The sequence below is a fragment of the Vipera berus genome, assembly GCF_964194415.1.
Source record: "Vipera berus genome assembly, chromosome: 13".
Taxonomy (NCBI): domain Eukaryota; kingdom Metazoa; phylum Chordata; class Lepidosauria; order Squamata; family Viperidae; genus Vipera; species Vipera berus.
The window spans coordinates 2,340,921-2,361,441 of NC_138216.1; the positions used below are offsets into that span (position 1 = coordinate 2,340,921).

The 20,521-nt window shown below is 48.7% G+C and overlaps 1 protein-coding gene across 3 annotated transcripts; it reads right to left on the reverse strand.

Annotated features, from left to right (window-relative positions):
• Positions 1–116: 116 nt before the first annotated feature.
• Positions 117–20,329, reverse strand: SNX8 (sorting nexin 8). Of its 3 annotated transcripts, none has more exons than XM_081338026.1 (12): positions 20,253–20,329; positions 19,272–19,368; positions 9,215–9,405; positions 6,887–7,004; positions 6,491–6,612; positions 5,769–5,849; positions 5,013–5,173; positions 4,599–4,731; positions 3,670–3,738; positions 3,064–3,213; positions 2,380–2,529; positions 117–2,178 (listed from the first exon to the last, which is right to left on the reverse strand). In XM_081338026.1, exons 3-12 carry the CDS (start codon positions 9,353–9,355, stop codon positions 2,065–2,067), a joined length of 1,239 nt encoding a protein of 412 aa, XP_081194152.1. In that variant the 5' UTR covers positions 9,356–9,405; positions 19,272–19,368; positions 20,253–20,329; the 3' UTR covers positions 117–2,064. The 3 variants fall into 3 exon arrangements, with proteins under 3 accessions (XP_081194152.1, XP_081194151.1, XP_081194150.1); XM_081338025.1 differs by lacking the exon at positions 20,253–20,329 and adding an exon at positions 19,767–19,874; XM_081338024.1 differs by lacking the exons at positions 19,272–19,368; positions 20,253–20,329 and adding an exon at positions 17,251–17,431.
• Positions 20,330–20,521: the final 192 nt, after the last annotated feature.

Sequence of the window (20,521 nt, forward strand, 5' to 3'; positions counted from 1 at the left end):
AGATTATGGGAAAATATGGTCAAACCAGAAGACGAAATGCCGGGATATCCTCAATATCATGAATAAAAAAAGGTTTGATCGTACACGTTGCAGTAAATATGTTCAGCGCTAAAATAAACATTCAACCTTTTAATAGAGTTTTACATTTCTCTTACAAATAGATCTTTTTGTAACTTTTGGGGTGGGAAGGCCTGGGGATGTCAGACTCTGGAAACATTTATTAAAGTCTACCAAACGGAAATAAAAGACAATTCTGCCATTTATAATAAAGTGCTTCATTTAAAAACAATACTTTTTGCAAAGCGGACACTCTTTGACAAATGTCAAACTAAATGCCAGGATGCTATCCCCAAAACCAAAACACGACTTGGAAAAATACAAAAAGACAATTTACTTTCCTGAGAATTTGGCATTTAGTCCCTTTGGATGACTTCTTTTGTCATCTTGCTAAAAAAAAAAAGTTCCATGATCCCAAATGATCCACTTTAAATAGAGCTTCCTCAAAAGTGATCTCAAAATGACCTCTCGCTTTGTAGAAAAGAAGGCAGCTTTCTCTATGGCAGTTGGATTTATTTTTTTAAATCCAGGAGAACAAGCTTTTTACAGCTGGTTTGTTTAACTAGGCTTGAACCGATTTCTCCTTTTATATAACCTCAGGGCTGGTAGCCCCTGGCCAACTTACCAAGACTTAACCAAGCCAGGTTCATTTTGGTTAATAAGATGATTGTCTAGAGCAGACATGTCAAACTCACTACGTCACACGAAGTCGTGCAACGTATCGGAGCCTTTTCGCCATTGCCGGCGATGGGGTGGGTGCGGCTTCCGGATGACGCATCCGGCCCGTGGGCTGGCAGTTTGACACTCCAGGTCTAGAGAGTTTTTTAAAAAATATATATTGGAATAAGGCACTGTGTTTATGTTGTAGTCACCACGTTCGGCCGAGCTTTGGTGGAAAACTTTCCTTGGTAGGTATGGCGAGGAACATTAATGGACAGGGGAAGGAATATGCCCCGTGGAGGGTGCAAAATAATGTTTATAGCGGAGTGTTTATGGAGATTCTCAGTCATCCAGGTCTTGGCTGTCGCCAAGGTACTTTTTCAGGAGGCAACTGGACTTTCTTGTTTTTCTTTGAAGACGTTTTGCTTCTCATCCAAGAAGCTTCTTCGGTTCTGACTGGATGGTGGGGAATATTCCTTGCAGACAACTTATTATTATTTTATTTTTTATTTTAATTCCATTTATATCCCGCCCTTCTCCGAAGACTCAGGGCGGCTTACAAGCTTAGCAGATTATTCAGAATATAAATCCATTCCCCACCATCCAGTCAGAGCCGAAGAAGCTTCTTGGATGAGAAGCGAAACATCTTCAAGAAAAACAAGATGGTCCAGTTACCTCCTGAAAAAGCACCTTTGGGGACACGAGAACAGAGATTCTCAACCATGGCCGCTTTGAGAGGCTTCCACAGAGGCAAGGCTGGAAGTGTGTTTTGAGAGATGAATCCATGAGTCTAGTCCTCTGTGAGGCAGCTGGCTGTTTCTTACGTGGCATGAAGTCACGTAGCCCTCTGCTGTCGAAGCACACCTGGGCCTAAACTTACACTTCTATTCATTGAAACATCTGACTTTTCAAAACAAAACGAGAGAAAAGCTCAGGATTGTCACTCCGCTCAGAAGGCTGTTTAAGGAAACTGGGTGCCCCTTTAATCAACGGCGCCTAGATTTGCTGCCCGGCCCTAACCTCAATGAAATTATGGGTTTTATTCCTGGAGCGGAGTGGGTCACCCAAACCCAGCTGTCGTTTTTGACGGGGCAGGCCCCATCCCAAAATCTGCTCCAAGCACCGTGGCTGAGCCTTCGCAGAGGAGAACAAAAATGATCAAAGCACGAAAGAGGTCTTTGTAAAACAAAAATCACATCTCTACGTCCTGGAGATTGTGGGTCCCCTCATGTCAGGCTCTGGGAGGCAAAACCTAGGATTTGCCGAGAGAAGAATAGCTGGGCAGGTGCGGTTAAGTGTCAAGGGCAGCCCTTCCTTCCAGCCACTGCCATCCTGAATCCCAAAACATTAACTGGGAAGGAAATTCTCCTCTTGCGCAGACGAGGGGAGCATCAGCACGTTGCTGGTTCCTGCAAAGAGGCAGCTCAGCTTGGGCTTCAGTTCGTTCCAGACTGCGCTCATCTGCGGAAGGAAAGGAGAGAGGCAAAGCCGGTGGGCGGAAGGGCAAGGAAACAGCAACCAAAGCTGTTCTCCAGCATTTACGGAGAGGCCCTCCGTGGCCCTCGGGGGCTTGAGGAAATTAAGGACCAGCCAGGCTGCCCAACTGGTGGACGCCACCCACCCACCCACCCACCTACCCACCCCAGCCTGGTAGGCACTTACCTCTTTGTGGCCTTGGATCTGCGAGTTGACGAAGGCCCCCAAGATGTGAGAGGTGAGTGGTAGGTAAATGTGGATGAGCTGAGTCTCTTGGTGAAGGCAGTAGAGGGAGAAATAGTTGCGCTGCTCCATGGTGAGGATTGCGTTCTCTTGCTGAGGGTGGGTGGTTGGGTGGGGAGGAGGAAGACAAGGAGAAAGAGGGGGAGGAGGAGGAGGAGAAGAGAAGAGGAAAAAGGAGACAGAAGAGAAGAGGGAGGAGAAAGAGAAGGAGAAAAGGGGGGAGGAGGAGGAGGAGAGGGTGAAGAGGGAGGAGGAGAAGGAAGAGAAGAGGAAAAAGGAGAGAAGAAGGGGAAGGAGAAAGAGGAGAAGGAAGACAGACAGAAAGGAAAAGGAAAGAGGAAGGGAAAGATTAGACACCACAAGTTATCGTCTCCACTCAACCCCTTACCCCCAGCCCCATCTTCTTTCCCAATCCCAGATGCCTCAGAAAACTCCCCACAGTTGTTTCAGCTTCACCAACTTCTCATTGCCAAGAGGACCGAACACATCCCCGATTTTCTGTTCTTTTATCCAAAATAAATAACAAAAAAAACCCCGAGACCCCACCATTTTCAGGATGCAGAAACGTTTCTCTGTGACTTCCCTCTTGTTGGCCAGCACAGGTTTAGAAGACCCCAAGGACTCTACCTCCACAATCCGGGATTCCAGCTGCTCCACCGACTCCGGCTCCTTGTTCTGCACCGTGGCGCTCATCATCTGCTTCTTCATCATGCTGTATTTGTGCAGAGCCCTCTGGTGCTTGTGCAACACGCCCTTCTCGTGCCTCTCGCACAGATCCTACAAGGCGGAAGGCGGAAGAGGCAGCTGGCCAGGGGAACCAGACATAAGGGGGCTAATTTCTATCTACCGGCATCATCTATCTATTTGCCTGTCTCTTGTCTCTCTGTAGCTCTACTGTAGTTCTCTCCAGCTTATCCATCCATCCATCCATCCATGTCTGTCAAACTAGGTCTGTCTCTCTGACTACCTCTCTATCGTCAGTCAGTCAGTCTGTCTGTCTGTCTATCTCTATCATTTATCTGTGTCTGTCTATCTCATTCTCTCTCTCTCTCTCTCTCTCTCTCTCTCTCTCTCTCTCTCTCTCTCTCCTATCCATCCATCCGCCCACCCATCCATTTTTCACCTTTTTCATTCTCTGACTCTCCTGTTTCGGATCTTCCCGCTTCCCCTCCAGCCCCCAGCTGTGGCCCAGCCTTTCTCTCCCCAAACAAACGGACCGAACGTGGGACTCACTTTATAAGACTGGAGCAAGTCCAGGAAAAGGTTGAGTTTCTCCACCACGTCGTTCTCTTCCTGTTTACCCTGGGGAGCAGAATGAGAGAGAACCCTGTGAATGGCGGGGAGGGGGGGAGGGGGGGCAGCTGCTCACCCGCGCCCGCCTGAGGGCAGGAAGGGAGGAAGCTGGTGGGAAGTGGCCCCTTGCAGGCTGGATCCCGTCTCGGGAAGGAAGGTCTCCAGGGGACTCTTTCAACGGAGAGAAGATGAAAGGCGAGGGGGGAATGTAGAGAAATTCAAGCTGAAAGCGACGGTGAATGGATGTGCAGGTATTCTGTGTATGGGCATGTGTGTGTGCGTATATCCATACACACACACGCACATACATATCTACACACACACATACGGGTAGTACTCAGCTTGTGACCACAGTTGGGACCGGCACGTCCGTCACTAAGCGATGCAGTCATTAAGTGAATAAAAACCTTCCCCTAAAGAACTGACGCTCGTTTTCATGCACGTCTTCCTCTAATACAGCTGTGAATTCCGATGGCTCTTCCTTATTTTTTTTATAATCAGTTAATCGACGGGATCCCATCCTGGGCAATTGCCTGGCGAACGGCCACGATTTGCAGGGCGTCCTTCATTGGAGACAGAAACCGGAGCTGGGGACTTCTTGGTCGTTAAGCGAAACCGCGACGGTGCTTACGTTCTTCCTCCCGTCTTCCTTCGCTTTAGGAGACCGGCGAAGGAGGGGGCCGCCCAGTGACTTTTTTGTCCCCCCTGGCCAGTGCGGATGGTCGCCAAGCAAGGCGGTCGCTAACTGAGGATCGGCCAGCCAGGCGCCGCTTTGCAATCTTCACTGAAACATCAATGAATCTCAGAGAGGGAGGGCAACCACCACCATTCTCCCACGCGACCCTTGCCCCCATCCCGTCCCGCCTCACCTGCTGCACGGCTTTGTCGGCCAACATGGCGAATTCTACGGAGAGTCCTTTGAGTGCCTGCTTCAGGCTGCCCCAGGCGCTGTTGTTGAGGGCCGCCCAGGAAGGCAGCGGGGTTGTGTCTGAGCCCAAAGCACTGCCGGAAAGAGGGGGGGGGGGTTGTATCCATGAAGACCCTGCCAGGCCTTTACCCACACACACTCCCTCCATTTGCACCGAGCTCCCAGATCTGCCTTAGACCCTCCTTCCTTATTTGGTCATCCCAATACGGGTCGTCCTCAATTTACAGTAGTTCATGCTACAACAGCCCTGAAAACAAAGCTGGCTGAAGAATTCTGAGACTTGAAGTCCACAAGTCTCAAAGCTGCCAAGGTTGAGGACCCCTGGTCTAGAAAGCAGGGGTCCACGCCCACTCACCTTAGCTCCTTCCCAAACAGGAGAAGGTCTGAGGCATTGTCCACCGCCCGGGATGCGATCCGCTCTGCCCGGTCCCTGAGTTTGTAGAAGCTGTTGTATATGTTCCTGATCAGTTCTCGGCTGGCCGCAAACTGGATTTGGATGTCCGTGGGCAAATACTCCTGGAGGAGGAGCAGGAAAGAGATCCAATAACAGCTACATGGAGAGGCTGGAGGGGCGCCGGCTTGGGGCTGGTGATAGCGCAGTCAGCTTCCATATAGTTGGAATCCCTACATCAGGGGTCCCTGACCCCCATTTCGTGGACCGGCACCGGTCCGCAGCATGCCAACAAGGGGCTGCACAAACAAGCAAAGTTCCATCCTCGGGAGGCAGGCAGTATTCAAAGCCACACCCCCTCTGATCCACGGAAAAACCTTTCTCCACGGCACCGCTCCCTGGTGCCCCAAAGGTTGGGGGCTTCTGGCCCTACATGGCAGGAGAAGTGGACCCCAGCTGGTACCATCTTCTCCCCAGCCTCTCATTCTCAATGCAGCTCAGGTATCTTAAGTCAATGTTTCTCCAGGCTGGCCGCTTTAAGATGGGTCAACTTCCAACGCTGACTGGGGAATTCTGGGTGTTGAAGTCCACCCCTCTTAAAGCAGCCAACACTGAGAAACCACAAGATTGAGCCTTTCTCTCTCTCTGTTCCAAACTGAAGCCTTCTGCTGAAGCCCCACCACCTCCATGTCTCTAACAGGAGGTCTCTCCAGACAATACCTTTGCCTGCATCGCGAACTTGCAGGTCATGAATTCGTCTCCCACACCCTGGACCAGCTCCCTCAGCTTGTTCTGAACATCCTGGAACAACAACAAGAAGACAATCATCAGTGGTGTTAGCAGTGGCTGTCTCCTCTCGCCTTCCTGGAGTTTTGCATCCGTCAGCACAATGTGTCAACGTTTGTGGCCTGTGTGCCGGGAGCTAATCGCTCACCTTTGACTCAAAAGGCCACCTCTGGATTTAATGTAGGAGAGCTGTAGCAATCTCAGAAACCAGAAATTTGGGGGAAGGGGTGTTTGTCAAATCGCAAGATTAACTAGTTTGAGTCAATCTCTGTCATCTAGTTAATTGCTGTTGGGATGACCCAAGAAGTGCTACTCAAGGCAAGGCTGGGCACATACACAGGGATAAATTTAATCTTTTTTAAACTTGGTTTTTTAACTTTTGTATTTTTGGTTTTTAATTACCCTGTAAACCGCCCTGAGTCCTCCGGGAAAGGGCGGTATATAAATGTAATAAAATTAATAAATAAATAAATGAATAAATAAAAATTACTAGTAGCCTCAAGTTCCTCAAGCTTGGAAAGTCCTGCTGCGGACAATGTTATGGTAGATATCTAACCGACAGGAGGCATCTGGTAAACCAATGTTAGATAAGCCAGCAAGCACTGATCTCTACCACATATTCAATAACCCTTGGAGACGTTCTCGTGCACACTTACCGACCCACTGAAAGAGAGGAAGAACTTCAGAAGCACATCTTCTGAAAAAGGAGGATGTCGCGCCACCAGGTTGATGAAGCGCTTCAAGGCACGGCGTCGAGTTTCGATGAATTCTCGGTCAGCTGGAAAGATGGGCCACGTTAGGGAGCTCAATCTTCAAAAAACCTTCCCGACAGTTTTAGGCACGAAAGGAAATCCCACTTCTTATACCAATTCCAGCCATCAGCTAGGGTCAACAGGGCATCGCTAGAGCAGCTGGGATTGCAACTCCCCACAGAATGCCTTGGTTGACTAGGAAGCCTAACCGTCATAGTTCCAAAGCCATTTGGGAAGACCAGGTTGGGGAAGGCCATCACTGATGGTCTTCCTGGAGCTTAGTTCCCTCTCTAAGCTTACCTCCTAGCATCCTCTTGGGAGGCAAGCTGGGGACCATACGGTAGGGGAACTTCTGAAGGAGCATCTCATGGAAAACCACAAAATCGTTATACCGCCGGTAAACGGAGCACCTAAAACGCTGTAGGGAGAATGAAGGAGTCCGTTCAGAGCTTCCTCAAAGGAGATGATGGAGCTCTTGGCACAGGAACAGAAGACGCCATCTTGTCCAGCATCTCCTGGCTTGGTCCTGGCTTGCTTAAGGGACCTTGCTAGTCCTTACCCATCCCATTTCGTCTCTCAAGATGGGCACGCTCCAGATCTCATTGGCTAAGGGATGGCAGAAAGCGGGGGCCGGGAAAGACATCTTTTCTGCCATGGTGCCCACCCTATAGGGCCTTCTCTCTCCAGAGATGAGGTTGGACCCAATCCTGCTGGCTTTTCCCAAGTCCCCCAAAAACCTGGTTTTGTGCCCAGATCTGGGTCCCCGAGTGGGATCTACGACAACTTCCCCCATCCAACTCAACGTGGGACAAGCATTACCCCTAATATCGAAGAAACAGCGGAACAGAATCATCAAAAGAACGGATGCCAAAGGAGGGAGAAAATGAAAGGGGAGTGGCAAAAGTTAAAATAAGGTTTAAAGTAATTTTAAATAACTAAACTGAATTGTTAAATCGCCCCGCAGTGAGTTGTCTTGCGGGGAATTGTCCCGTTCTGCCCCAAGCGTGTGAAAGGACCCATCTCCTGGCTGTGTTAACAATTGTTGCATTTCTCACAAATCTACGTGTCCTGGGCTGATGTTGCGGGATCCAATTTTTGTCAGTCACTGTGACCAGAGAGGTTTTTGCCTTCCGAGCTTTTGGACACGTGCTGGAGCCCATCCTCAGGGAATTTCTCTCTTGGCTGCTATCTACTTTTGATTTTTGCAGTTGCTATTGTTTCTATTTTTACATTTAACCTTCTTCATTGCCCAGAGTTCCTTATTGAGATGGGCGGCTACCTACAGCATTTAAATAAATAGATCTCATTGTGAGTGATGGGCAGCTTAGTTAAAGGGCCTGGTGAGAACAAACTTATCAGTTCACCCTTTGCTTAAACATCAAAGTATCCCTCTCAGTCTCCCTTCACAACTGATCTAAACAAACCACAACAGCCACGTCTTGCAGCAATAAATCCTCTCGAAAAGCTAAATGATGCAAGAGACTGGAAGCTTTCCCCTCGCCTTCATTGCTGGAGTTTGAATCACCCTGAAAAATAAAGTGCTGAGAAAACCTGCCAACAGCAAATGTGGAAGAAAAGATCCTTTTGCGGGGGAAAATCGTTTATTTCTGGACAATTGAAAGGCAATGCTTCAAATCGAGATATTTTTTTTTCACCAGCCAGAGATATGAACGGGAGTCAAGTCAGTTCACCCACGATTGAAATGGCTGGAATTGATACAGCTTTATAAACTCCCAATTATGTTTATAAATAAAATAATAGGTTTTTTTTTTCTTTCTGCAAACTGGCAACCCTCTTTGCCAATCTTGGCATCTCACGCTGTACATGTGCTTGCAGATTATTAAAAAAAAAACTTTTATAAAGTGTACAGATTATTCCTAGATAAGGTCTTTCCTACAGCCAGCTGGCATTTAACTTTTAGGTTCAAATATGTGGACGGGAAGCTTCCCAAGATCCAAGCAAACTGATTCCATCAATTGATCCGGTGAAAATCCAATTTTTATTATTTATTATACTGATTACAGAGAAGGTCCATAACAGTAAAAAAAAGGAATCCTTTCTTTTTCTCCTCCTATAATTAGATAGTGATATTATAAAACTTAAGTAACACATTATATTATTTGACAACAGCTCTAGCCAACCCTTTAGAGTAGCGTTTTGCAACTTTGGCAACGTGGGTGGCTGGGGAATTCTGGGAGATGAAGTCCACTCACCTTAAAGCTGCCAAGTTTGGGAAGCATTGCATTAGAGGTTAAGAAGGAAAAGAAGTTTATATCCCATTAACTATGATTTCTAAAATGCCAGTGTTGACTTGCACAATGTACTTGACATTTTGCATCCAACGCTAAGCAGAGCATTGATAAACAGCTGCAAAATACAGATGTTCTCTCTTTTTAGGGGGGGGAGGCATAGCTCTCCCAAGACACAGCCTCTTGCAAGCCTACAAGCTTCAGCTAAAAGCCAAGGCAAATCGTTTCACTCTTTCTTCGTTCAGGCCAATCTCCTTGCTTTCTGCAAATACACCCCTTTCCTTGCTCAGCTCAGCCCAGCCCAGCCTGAGGGCTGGAGGACCAACCAAGTTTCTCAAGCCAAGCCCAGAAATTGAATTTTATTCCCCACATCACCAACCTTGCTGGAGACTTCATATTCCACGTGCTTCAAAAACAGCCCCCTTTTCTCCGGGATTAACTGGACTTGAACGATGTCTTTGCTCAAGAGCTCCTGCAAGGTGTGAGGGAGGACCAAAGGACTTCCCGGAGGCTTCTGCATACGCGGTTCTTCTGGATCCTTCGGGTCACTGACTGGAGGCTCCCCCAGGTCTAGAGGAGAACAGAGGAACGCACAAGGAAGGAGATGCTCTTGAAAAAGCCAGTGGGAAGAGACCTTCCTGGCCTCCAGCCGTTCGGCGCTACCTAGTCTGCAAATTGCTCGGCCCAAGCAGCCACACACACACACCTAGGATCTTCGTCTACCTGCCTAAGCTGGCCGGAAACGTTTCAAACCCCACACCTCTCCAGAAGCAGTTGCTCTGCTCAGCCAAGTGCCAAATAATTCATCAAAGGGAGCCAGTCAAGTGGCTGGTAAATCTTGTCGAACTGGCTCCTGCTGAGATCAAAACGCAGGAATGTCTACTTGCTGGCATTCTTGGATCCTGTTCGCAACCAACCAGGGAAGGGGAGGGGAGGGGGGAACGGAATGAAGATTTCGATGCCAACAGAAGAAAAAAAACACCGTCCTGTCTGCTCAAGATGTCCACTCCCAAAATTTTGGGAGCCCCGGAGGTCGGGTGAAGGACGTCTGTTTCCCATTGCTCTTATTTTATCTGCAACAGCCTTTTTCCAAGGTGGGACTCTCCAGATGCGAGTTTGGTGGGAGCCAAAAGGCCTAAGCTGGAGAACATCCAATAATTCAAGGCAAGGTTCACCCATCACAACGAACCAGCTGTAACGCACGGCTTGGCTTTGGGGCACTCTTGTTGTGTGAACCCAGCGCGGCTGGGGTCGGCATATGAGGGTTGCAGGAAGCCAGCCAACTACGGCTCACTAAAAAAAATCACGGGTAAACCAACTGTTGCGAAGAGCGATGGATAAATCCGGAGGAAGGCTAATACAGGCAGTCCTCAACTTACAATGGTCCACTTAGTGACCAAAGTTACGACGGCAGCGGAAAAAGTGGCTTGTGACCATCTTTCACACTTATGACCGCTGCAGCATCTCCGTGGTCACATGATCAAAATGCAGACACTTGGCCACTGACTCGTATTTATGATGGTTGTGTTTTTGCAGCCTTCTGACCCGCAAAGTCAATGCGGAATCCAGATTCACTTACCAGCCGCATCAATTCGCTTAACAGCGGTGGCAAGCAAAAGTCGTAAGGTGGGGCAAAACTCACTTAACAAGTGTCTCACTTAGGAACAGAAATTTGGGGCTCCCTTGTGGTCATAAGGCGAGGACCACCTGTATAACCAAGCTATCCTCTCTCCTCTTCTAAACCCACCCCTCAAGATTTCTCTGCCTCCACCCCGATGGGGGAGCAGGATTTCGTCTGCTAAGCGAAGCGGTCGTTTAAGGGAGTTACGCCCTTAAAACTGTACGAAATGTTTTGGCCCCGGGTCGTTAAGCGAATCACTGCAGTTGTTCATTGAATTACATGGTAGTTAAATCCTGGGTGTTGAAGTCCACCTGTCTTAAAGGGGGGTCAACCCTGAGAATCCGTGGCCCACCTGAGCTCAGGTTAACTCAACCGACTGTGACCAACTGGACCATCTCAAAACCTGGCAGAGGAATGGAGTCATTCCTGACCCAAAATCTTTTTCCATGGGATGGCACTGAAATGCCTCACCTGCAGATGTGGACGGCTAGAACAGAAGGACACACACACACACACACAGACACGGCCCATCACAGAGCCACAACTGCGTGGGAGCAGGTTGTTTTCCTCACACGCAGGAAGGTAAGGGGTTGGACTAGAAGACCTCCAAGGTCCCTTCCAGCTCTATTATTCTGTTATTCTAAGGAAGGTAGGGGAATCTGTTTGAATTGTTTCAGGGACGTAACATCACACTCGCAGTCCCCACTTGCCAACCTCTGAGCAGTCTTAAAAGTCTCAAGAGAGCCACTTTGGCGTGGTGGTGAAGGCACCGGCTTTGGGAACCAGGAGACTGTGAATTCTAGTCCTGCTTTAGGCAGCGAAACAGCTGGGTGACCTCAAACCAATCTGTCTCGCCAAGCCCTAAGAAGGAGCCAAGGGCAAACTTTCTGCAAAACCTGGCCAGGAAAACAGCGACTTGTCCAGGCCGTCTCCAAGAATCAGACAGGATTGAACAGAATACTTTTTTAAAAACAAAAAAAACAAAACTCCAGTCTGAAAGCCAAAACATTCCTTTAAGGTCGGGATGCCATGTGGCAAAATCTCTTAACCTCCATCTGGGCGAACCGGCGTTCCAAGACACGTTTGGTCAAAAGCAAAACACAGGCATTGCAACACCCCCCCCCCCAAAGTCCAAGGTCCCTTCCCAGAGAGAGAAATTCTTCCTCCAAAAGGAAACAGAGCAAATCCCACTTGGGGGGGGGCGTTGGGGGGGGAGGAAAAAAAATATATCAAGGATTCCTCATTCCAATCTCAAGCCCTGACCTTGCAAAGCAGAGGGAAGCTGGGCTCCCCGACAAGCAAAAACCAGATGTTTCCCTGCCACTGTACAGCCAAAACAGGCCACGAATAGCAGTTTTCTCCACGTCTCACCTACTCTAGGGTAAAAGAGGGAGAGAGAAAGAAAGAGAATGAGAAAGAAAAAGCGAAAGAATGAGAGAGAGGAAAAGAGAGAGAAAGAGACATAATGAGAGAGAGAGAGAGGAAGAGAAAGAGAGAGGGGGAAAGAAAGGGGAGAGAGAGTGGGAAAGAGAGAATGAGAAAGAAAAAATGAGAGAGAGAGAGAGAGAGAGAGAGAGAGAGAGAGAGAGAGAGAGAGAGAGAGAGAGAGAGAGAGAGAGAGAGAGAGAGAGGAGAAAACAAGAGCTACAACGGAATGCAAACCTCAGCAAATGGCAATAACTGGAAACAGGATAACACGGAGATCAGCTCCAAATCAAATCATCCTAGCTTGTTTACTGCTGTTTTGCTTCCTTTTTCTAATCCAGCTTGTAAGAGGGGGAAAAAGAAGAAGTTTAGAAATAATAGTTCGGAAGCGCTGTAATTTCCCATTTAGAGTTTCTGATCAGGAAAAATTTAGGGGTTCCCCCCGCTTCTCAGGAAATCCCCCCCCCACACACACACACTTTTTAACATTTCTAGAATTCATCAGAAAATGGAAGTGAAATGATTTGGGAAAGTTAACACAGCCCAACGTACTTCTGCAATTTTCTGGCCCAAGGAAAGAAAAATAAAAAAGATCCTTGCCAAATACTCTTCGGTAATGGGAAACAGCTGGGGGGAAAAATCATTTCCCCCCCCAGTTTGGCCGAGTTGTTTTTGACCAGGCTGTGCGGGCTTCGAGACGCAAAACAACCTGGTTTCAATGCCAACCTGACCACCACTGAACGTTGTGGTCTATAAGCCGAGTTGCAAGATCCATTCTCTTGCTACTGAACTTACAACCTGGAGCTTGGGAGAGATGGCAGCTAAAGGACTAGGGCTGGCCTCCTTGTGGACTGTGACTTGGAAGAGCCGAGTTCAACTCCTGATAAGAAGCATCAGGTTAAGCAGAGGCCCCTCGGTTATTAATCTGCTCAAGGGTGATCAGCCTGGATAATATAAGACGGCACCCTACAGAGTCTTCAGGAAGGGGTGAAAAAAGGCAAACCAATGACCAGAATTTGCAAGAGAGGGAGTCCTCCACTTATGACCATTTGTTTAGTGACCGTTCAAAGTTACCAGGGCTCTGAAAAGGCCGACTTAAGAACGGTCCTCGAACTTATGACGGCATCCCTGCGATCCATTTGTGACCAAATTTGATTGCCTGGCAACTGGTACAGGTAGTTCTTGACTTAACGGCCCATTTTACTTACGTGGCTGAGTTTTGCCCCATTTTACGACTTTTTCTCACCACGTTTGTTAAGTGAGTCACAAGGCGGTTAAGTGATTCGGGCTTCCCCATCGTCCTTGCTCGTCAGAAGGTCGCCAAAGGAAATCACGTGGCCCCGGGACACTGCAACCGTCGTAGGTACATGCCAGTTTCCCAGCATCCGAATGTAAATCACGTGAGCACGGAGATGCTGCAACGGTTACAAGTGTGAAAAATGGTCGTAAGTCCCTTTTTTTCAGTGCCGTTGCAACTTCGAACAGTCACTAAGTGAACTGCTGTTAAGTCGAGGACGCCCTGTATGTATTTATGACCGTTGCAGCATTCCAGGGTCATGTGATCGCCATCTGTGGCCTTCCCATCCGGCTTCCGAGACAAGCGAAGTTGGATTCCCTCAACAACCCGCACCAAAAATTGTTGTAAAATTGGCAGGATTCACTCAACAGCCCCACTGTTTTAGCAACAGAAAGTTCCAGTAGCAAATTGTGGCCGTTAAGTCGAGGATTATCTTTATCAGTGCAAAGCAGTGGAGCACCAATTGCTCTGGGCAAGAGCAACAAAGACGATCACAGGGGGACTGGAGGCTAAAACATACGTAGAAGGGTTGCTGGAATTGGGTGGGTCTAGTCTAGGGAAAAGAAGGGCTGGGATGACATGATAGCAGTGTTCCAATATCTGAGGGGCTGCCCCAAAGAAGAGGGGGTCAAGCCATTCTCCAAAGCGCCTGAAGGCAGGACAAGAAGCAACAGATGGAAACTGATCAAGGAGAGAAGCAACCTGGAATTAAGGAGAAATTTCTTGACAGTGACAATAATTAATCAGTGGAACGACCTGCCTCCAGATGTTGTGAATGCTCCAACACTGGAAGTTTTCAAGAAGAGATTGGACAGCCATTTGTCTAGAATGGTGTAGGGCACAGGTCTGCAACCCGCGGCTCCGGAGCCGCATGCGGCTCTTTCAGCCGTCTCCTGCGGCTCCCAGTCCTCTGCCATGTGCAGTCCCCCCCCCCAAAAAAAAAGTTGGGACTAAAAAAGTTCAACCTATCAATTCAAATATGCAGGATAGGTGCATATCTCACCTTGGCTCCACTCTTCAGTCAAACCCTGTTCTGCGCATACGCGCATGTACGCGCATGCGCACACATTTTTTTGCGGCTCCCAGTTTTTCCTTTTGTGAGGGAACCGGTTCCGAGGGGCTCTTTCACTGTTTCAGGTTGCTGACCTCTGGTGTAGGGTTTCCTGCCTGAGCAGGGGGTTGGACTAGAAGACCTCCAAAGTCCCTTCCAACTCTGTTATTCTATTCTATTCCATTCCATTCCATTCCATTCCATTCCATTCCCATTATTCTATTCTATTCTATTCTATTCTATTCTATTCTATTCTATTCTATTCTATTCTACGCGCAGCAACCAGGCCCAGGGGACACAGACACTGCATTCCAAGGGATTTGCTGGCCAAAGTCCTACTTGTTACGAACGGTTGTCTGAACCAGCAAAGGCGTTCCTTATGCTGAGCAGAATCTGTTCCCAGCTCTCTGGAGCCTAAATATTGGAAATATTGCGCAAGATCACACAGGCACCCCCCCCCCAAGGCTTTAAGCCCCAGAGGAAACAATGGAAGAAAACAAACAAAAGCCACAAAGGGCCTGAAGCATCAACACCGGCAACCAATATGGAATAGAGGGAGCCACACTGGAGACAAACAGGAAGGCAAGACCTGCAGGATTAACATGAAGCCCAGAGAAGCATCAGTGACAGCCTCATGCCTTGAGCTTGCTTTTTTTTCCCATCTCCGACCTCACCTGATTTTCCTTGTGGCCCTCACTTTTGGGGTGTAAAATCCGAGAGCCTCAGAAATCTTTGGGCTAAAGAGAGGGGTAAAAATGCTGCAGATAAAAGAAAGGTAAAGGTAAAGGTTCCCCCGCACATGCGTGCTAGTCGTTTCCAACCCTAGGGGCCGGTGCTCATCTCCGTTTCAAAGCCAAAGAGCCAGCGCTTGTCCGATGGACGTCTCCGTGGTCATGTGGCCGGCATGACTAGACGCCAAAGGCGCACGGAACGCTGTTACCTTCCCACCGTAGTGGTCCCTATTTTTCTACTTGCATTTTTACGTGCTTTCAAGCTGCTAGGTTGGCAGAAGCTGGGACGAGTAACAGGCGCTCACTCTGCTACGCGGCACTCAGGATTCGACCTGCCAAACTGCCGACCATCTAATCGACAAGCTCAGCGTCCTAACCCACTGAGCCACCGCGTCCCTTGCAGATAAAATACAGGCGCCCAAATCCTAGTGCTGTTATTAAGAAATTAGTCAGATGTTTGTCAACCCAAGCAAGATCAGAGAGACAGCAAAGGAAATTTTCTAGGAAGTGAGAGCAGATTGCATCCAGTCCAGGGGAGGAAAAAAAGAAAAGATGCATCAGAGATTTTCTCATATTAAAAACGAGACAGTGCAAACTTAACAGAGTGTGTTGCATGCATCTTTTTATTTCCTTTGCTCTCATTCAGTTCCTTCCTAGAAAGCTTAATCAGTCCATACTAAATCAATCCACACAGCAGAGAGGGTGTTGGGTAATATGCTGAGTTCATTGCGTAGAAAAGAAGAAAAGTGGATGGAGTAAGGGAGCCAATCGGCACAACACAAAATAAAATCCAGTCTTTACAGCCTGCACAAAAAGCCGGAAAATGACAGTCGGGCTACTAACAGGCAAGCGTGCCAAGAATAGGGTTGGATTTACACCTATTAAGCCATGCTTGGGTTAATGTTGGTTTACTTGGGGGTAAAAGCGTCTTCGGCTGGACTAATGCAGCGTGACAAGCCACAGACCGTAATTTCCAAGCCACAAAGGCTGGCCTTACCTAGATGCAGCCCAACCTCCCAAACGGCACACGAAGCCAGAACGGATTGTGCAAAGTCAGGATAGGCAACTCATGATCGACATAACCAGCTTGGTGCGACCACAAACACATCATGTGAAGAAATCAGCAGCATTTTTTTAACCATAGAAATAATAATAAAGAGGACAGCTTCACATAAAGGGGCATGCAGATCGTGCTAACCCCCACGGGGCAAGTCATTTCAGCTCAACTTCTAATCCAGGCTTTCCGGAACCTGGGCCACTTTTAAGATAACAGATAGTCCTTGATTGACGGCCACAACTGAGCACAAAATTTAGGTCACTAAGTGAGACGCCCTGCAGTTGTCAAGTTCCTAACACAGTTGTTAAGTGAACCCGGCTTCCCCATTCTGACTTGGCTTGCCAGAAGGTCACAAAAGGGGGGGGGGAATCACTTGACACACACACACACACACCCCGGGGACGCTACAACTGTCATAAATGTGAGTCAGTTGCCAGGCTTCTGATTTTGGATCACGTGACCGCGGGGAGGCTTACAAAGAGTCCTAAGGGTGAAAATCGGTCCTTTTATACAGTGCCGTTGTAACGTTGAACGGTCACTTAAGAGAACAGTTGTAAGTCAAGGACCACCTGTAGGTGGACTTCAACTCCCAGAATTCCCCAGCTGGCTTTCTGGGAGTTGGGAATCCACAAGTTGCCCTCTTGGGGGGGGGGGGAAACCCAGCTCTGAATCCTCCCAACCTCCTTTAAAAAGAAAAAAAAAGGGGGGGGGAGGAAGGAAGAGAATGCAAACCTTCTTTTCCAAATCTGGAATTGGGGCGCGGGGGAGCGGCCCGCGGGGGTCTTCCTGCCTCGGAGTGCTCCACCTGGGCGAGGACTACACCTCCCATCCCCCCCAGCCCCCCCATATTCCACCCTCCCACGCCTTTCCCTCGCTCCTTATCCCTTCCTTCCAGAGAGCCGCCTTTTCAAGGTTAGGCGCTGCGCTTACACAACCCGGCTGTGCCAGGAGGAGGAAGAGGAGGAGGAGGGAGGGGAGGGGAGGGGGCGCCCCGCGCAGCGCTTAAGACCCGGCTAGCCCACCGCCCCAGACCCTGCGCCCCCGGGCCGGGACCGAGGCTCCGGATGGGCAGAAGGAAGCTCCGAGAGGCGAAGGGGACCCTTCGGGAAGCTCTCCAACCCGGCCGGGGCGCGCTGGGGTCTCCCGGGCTGGGGATCGCCCTGCCCATCGTCCCCAGCCCGGGAGAGGACGGGGGGGGGGACGACGGAGGGGCGCTGGAGCGAGGCTGCTTACCCGCGGCTCCTCCGGGGCTCGCTTCGGGCCCTTCGTCTCGGTCCATGGCTGGCCTCCGTCATGTGAGCCGCCCGGGGGTGGGGTGGGGGGGTGGGGAGCGTCCCTCCCCCGTCTCTCCGGCCGGGGGGTCGAGGGGGGAGGCGGGCCGGGGAGGCGCCTCCGAGGCGGCCCGACACGTGCTGCCCGCGCCGCTGCTGGCCCCGGCAGGATCGCGCGCGCCGCTTTTGCGCCCCGGCAGCTCTGCGGCGCGGCGGATCGGACTCGGGGCTGGGGGGGGTGGGTGGGTGGGGAGTCCGGAGGGGCAGAAGTGGGGAAGGGGCTTCTTCCACGGCCGGGGAGGAGGAGGAGGAGGAGGAGGAGAAACTCCTCCGTCCGCAGTAAGTTGCCCCCCTTCCCGCCGCCCCGAAGCGCCGCGCGGAGACTCGGGGCGATGCCAGGGCAGCTGCGGCGACTTTGCAAAACTCCCGCAAGAAAGTCCAGCGCGGAGGGGGGTGGGGTGGGGGGGTGAGGAAGGAGAGCGAGGGAGGGGGTTGCACGGGGGGTGGGGTGGGGTGGGCTAAAGGGATAGGGGATTCCCTGCCCGCCTGCCGCCCCCCCAGCCCCCTTTTCCCTTGGACTGGCGTGGGCACCCGGTTGCAAATTGGCAAGGCCGGCTTCCAGCAGGAGGCTCCGGCTTTAAGCAGATGTGCGTCAAAGGGAGAGCGCGGGGCGGGGGGGGGGGAAAGGGGGAGAGAGAATAGCACTGCCCGGAACGCCCAGATGGGGGGGGGCAGTGCCAACCCCGGCTGCACGTTGATCCGGGCAAAGAGCCCGGGGCTGACTCTTCCTTGGCTGTTCGGAATGGGACACACAGCCTTTCTCAGGGTGGTGGGTCAACTTGGCATGCTGTATCGCAGCCACTTTTTTCCGAGCAGCAGGAATTCTGCATTCCTTTTTATTATCGCAGCCACTTTTAAGAGGAGTGGATTTCAACTCCCAGAATGCCCCAGCCAGTAGGAGTTGGTCCACCCCTCTTAAAAGTTGTGTGAGGTCGAGAAAGGCTGCTGGAGTCTAACACACCTTGAGAAAAGTAGATAAGATATAAGATAAAATAACCAGTATTGGCACTTATTCTTTGCACACACTGCACACGTTGAAAGTGAAACTCTGATGCCATATGGTACACGCACACACGTATACGTATAATGTATATAGAATAGAATGTAGAATAGAAACAGAAATGGAATTATTTACTGGCCAAATGTGATTGGAGACACAAAGAATTGGTCTCCAGTGCATAAGCTCACAGTCTACATATAAAGTACATATAAATGTATATACAGTCTATATACACTGTGTGTGTGTGTGTGTGTACACATATATACATTAATCACAGCCCATTTTGAATACATATTGGGGGAAAAGTTGAGAGTTAACAAGGTTGATACTATATGGTAGAAAGCTACTGCAGAAACTGCTTTGGATACCACCTTATGCCAACTTCACTCCAACTCCTAGAAATCTCCTTCTTTTGATCTGGAATAGCTCATCTGGCTAAAAAAAAAAGCAGCTACCACAAAAAAGGGAAATTATCCCATTTGGAGAGCTACCATTCGGATACTGAACCCTTAAGGCTTAGGCTGTAGAAATCAGTAATGCCAGCCCATAACTAGTTTATGACTCCTCCCTGTGCTTTTAAAATTTTGCTTGGATTTTTAAACTCTACTTGTTTTCTCAAGTTCTCACAGCCCTTCTAAGGCCTTGCAAAATGTGCAAATTAAGGGTGCAATGGATTGCATTAGCATGGCACCCCTTATTTAGAGGGCAACAGTCCATGTACCCCTAGATATGGCAAATAAACAGATCAAAGCTTTTTTTGATGTATCTGTTGTACTATATTATTCAAACTATTGGCATTCTGGAAGGTTAATAAGTACAGTGTCATGTTGATCTGATTCAAAAACTATATTTGAAAGAAACTTTGTTGGTGCATTTATATTAATATTCATTTTCCAATAGTAGTATTTTAACAGATGTTTTACCTAGCTTTCTGTCATAAGAGATTTCCCAGGGGTCATTTTCGACGTCCTTGTTCCTACCAGTTTACCAAAGAGCCAATAGATTTGAACATCGCTGTAACTGTAATATAAAAATACAATACTATATGTCATATTCATGGGGGGGATGATCGGAATTAAAGTGCTTGTAAAATTACCCATGACTTTTGTATTACTACATCGTGTTGATACAGGAGAAACCTCACAAGACAAAATGGTCCCTTAAGGACTAACATATCTTGGCAGAAACAACCTTCTCCAGCCCCAATCATCTGATTTCCAGATGTTTTAGACTCTTAAATGCCCTAATTCCCAGCCAAAATGCCATATTGGAAATTGCAGACGTTGAAATCTATTACTGTATATTGGAGGCAACCTAGTCTGGGATATGCATGGTTTTCTTAAGTGCACGTTCACAAAAAATAAAAGCCACTTAATGCAGAAAAGAGGGAAGTATATAAAATCATTGCAAATCTTAACCTGCATTTAACAGCGTTTTAAAAGTTTGGCAGTACCACCAGCTTTGGAACAAGGTTAATATCCCTCTCCTGCAATAGGGACCCAATGGCTCACCGTCCTTTTTGGGTGTCCTGTTTCTTTAAAAGAACGATCACGTGAGCAACAAACAGCTGATGTGGCTGGGCTCGCCGAGCCGTACCAAAAGAATTTTTTTTAAAAAAAAGTGAAGCGTAGAGAAAAACTCAATCAGTATATATGATTGTATATATTATTTAATTTTTAAGAGGTAGTGCATATCCCAGACACTGCTTGTCTTAGGGGTTTCAGGATAGGGGCCAATAATTAGCTAAAAGCTCCCCCACGAGACACTTAGTATGGTCCATGCTCCCGATACGTCAAATTCCTAGACCATACCATTATGAACCCTTGAAAGGGTGATAGGTCACTATAGTAAAGCATTAATTCCTTCTTCAGTGCGACCATGTTTTTCCTTTTTTGATAAATTACCTTCCCAAATAAAGGATTTCCTATTGTGTTCAATGGCATAGGCGTAAACCAATAGCTTTATCACCAGTGCCCTGTCAAGACCATCCCCTTCATCTGCTAGATCCAAACCTCACCTCAAGGCGCTTTTCAAATCGGTCGCCATCTTGGACTGCCTCACCCCGATGGATCCAGAGGGGGGAGGGGGAGGATTGGTATAATCTGAAAACAACGTGTTTTGTTTTGTTTTTTAAAAAAATAAAAGTAACCGTGGAAAAAGCACATCGGAGAAA

Coding starts and splice junctions, on each gene's coding strand:
- SNX8 (XM_081338024.1), bottom strand. CDS start 17,296: ATGGACCGAGACGAAGGGCCCGAAGCGAGCCCCGGAGGAGCCGCGG. Junction 5,174..5,768: donor AGTTCGCGATGCAGGCAAAG/GTATTGTCTGGA, acceptor CTCCTCCTCCAG/GAGTATTTGCCCACGGACAT. Junction 2,530..3,063: donor TGGAATCCCGGATTGTGGAG/GTAGAGTCCTTG, acceptor ACCCACCCTCAG/CAAGAGAACGCAATCCTCAC.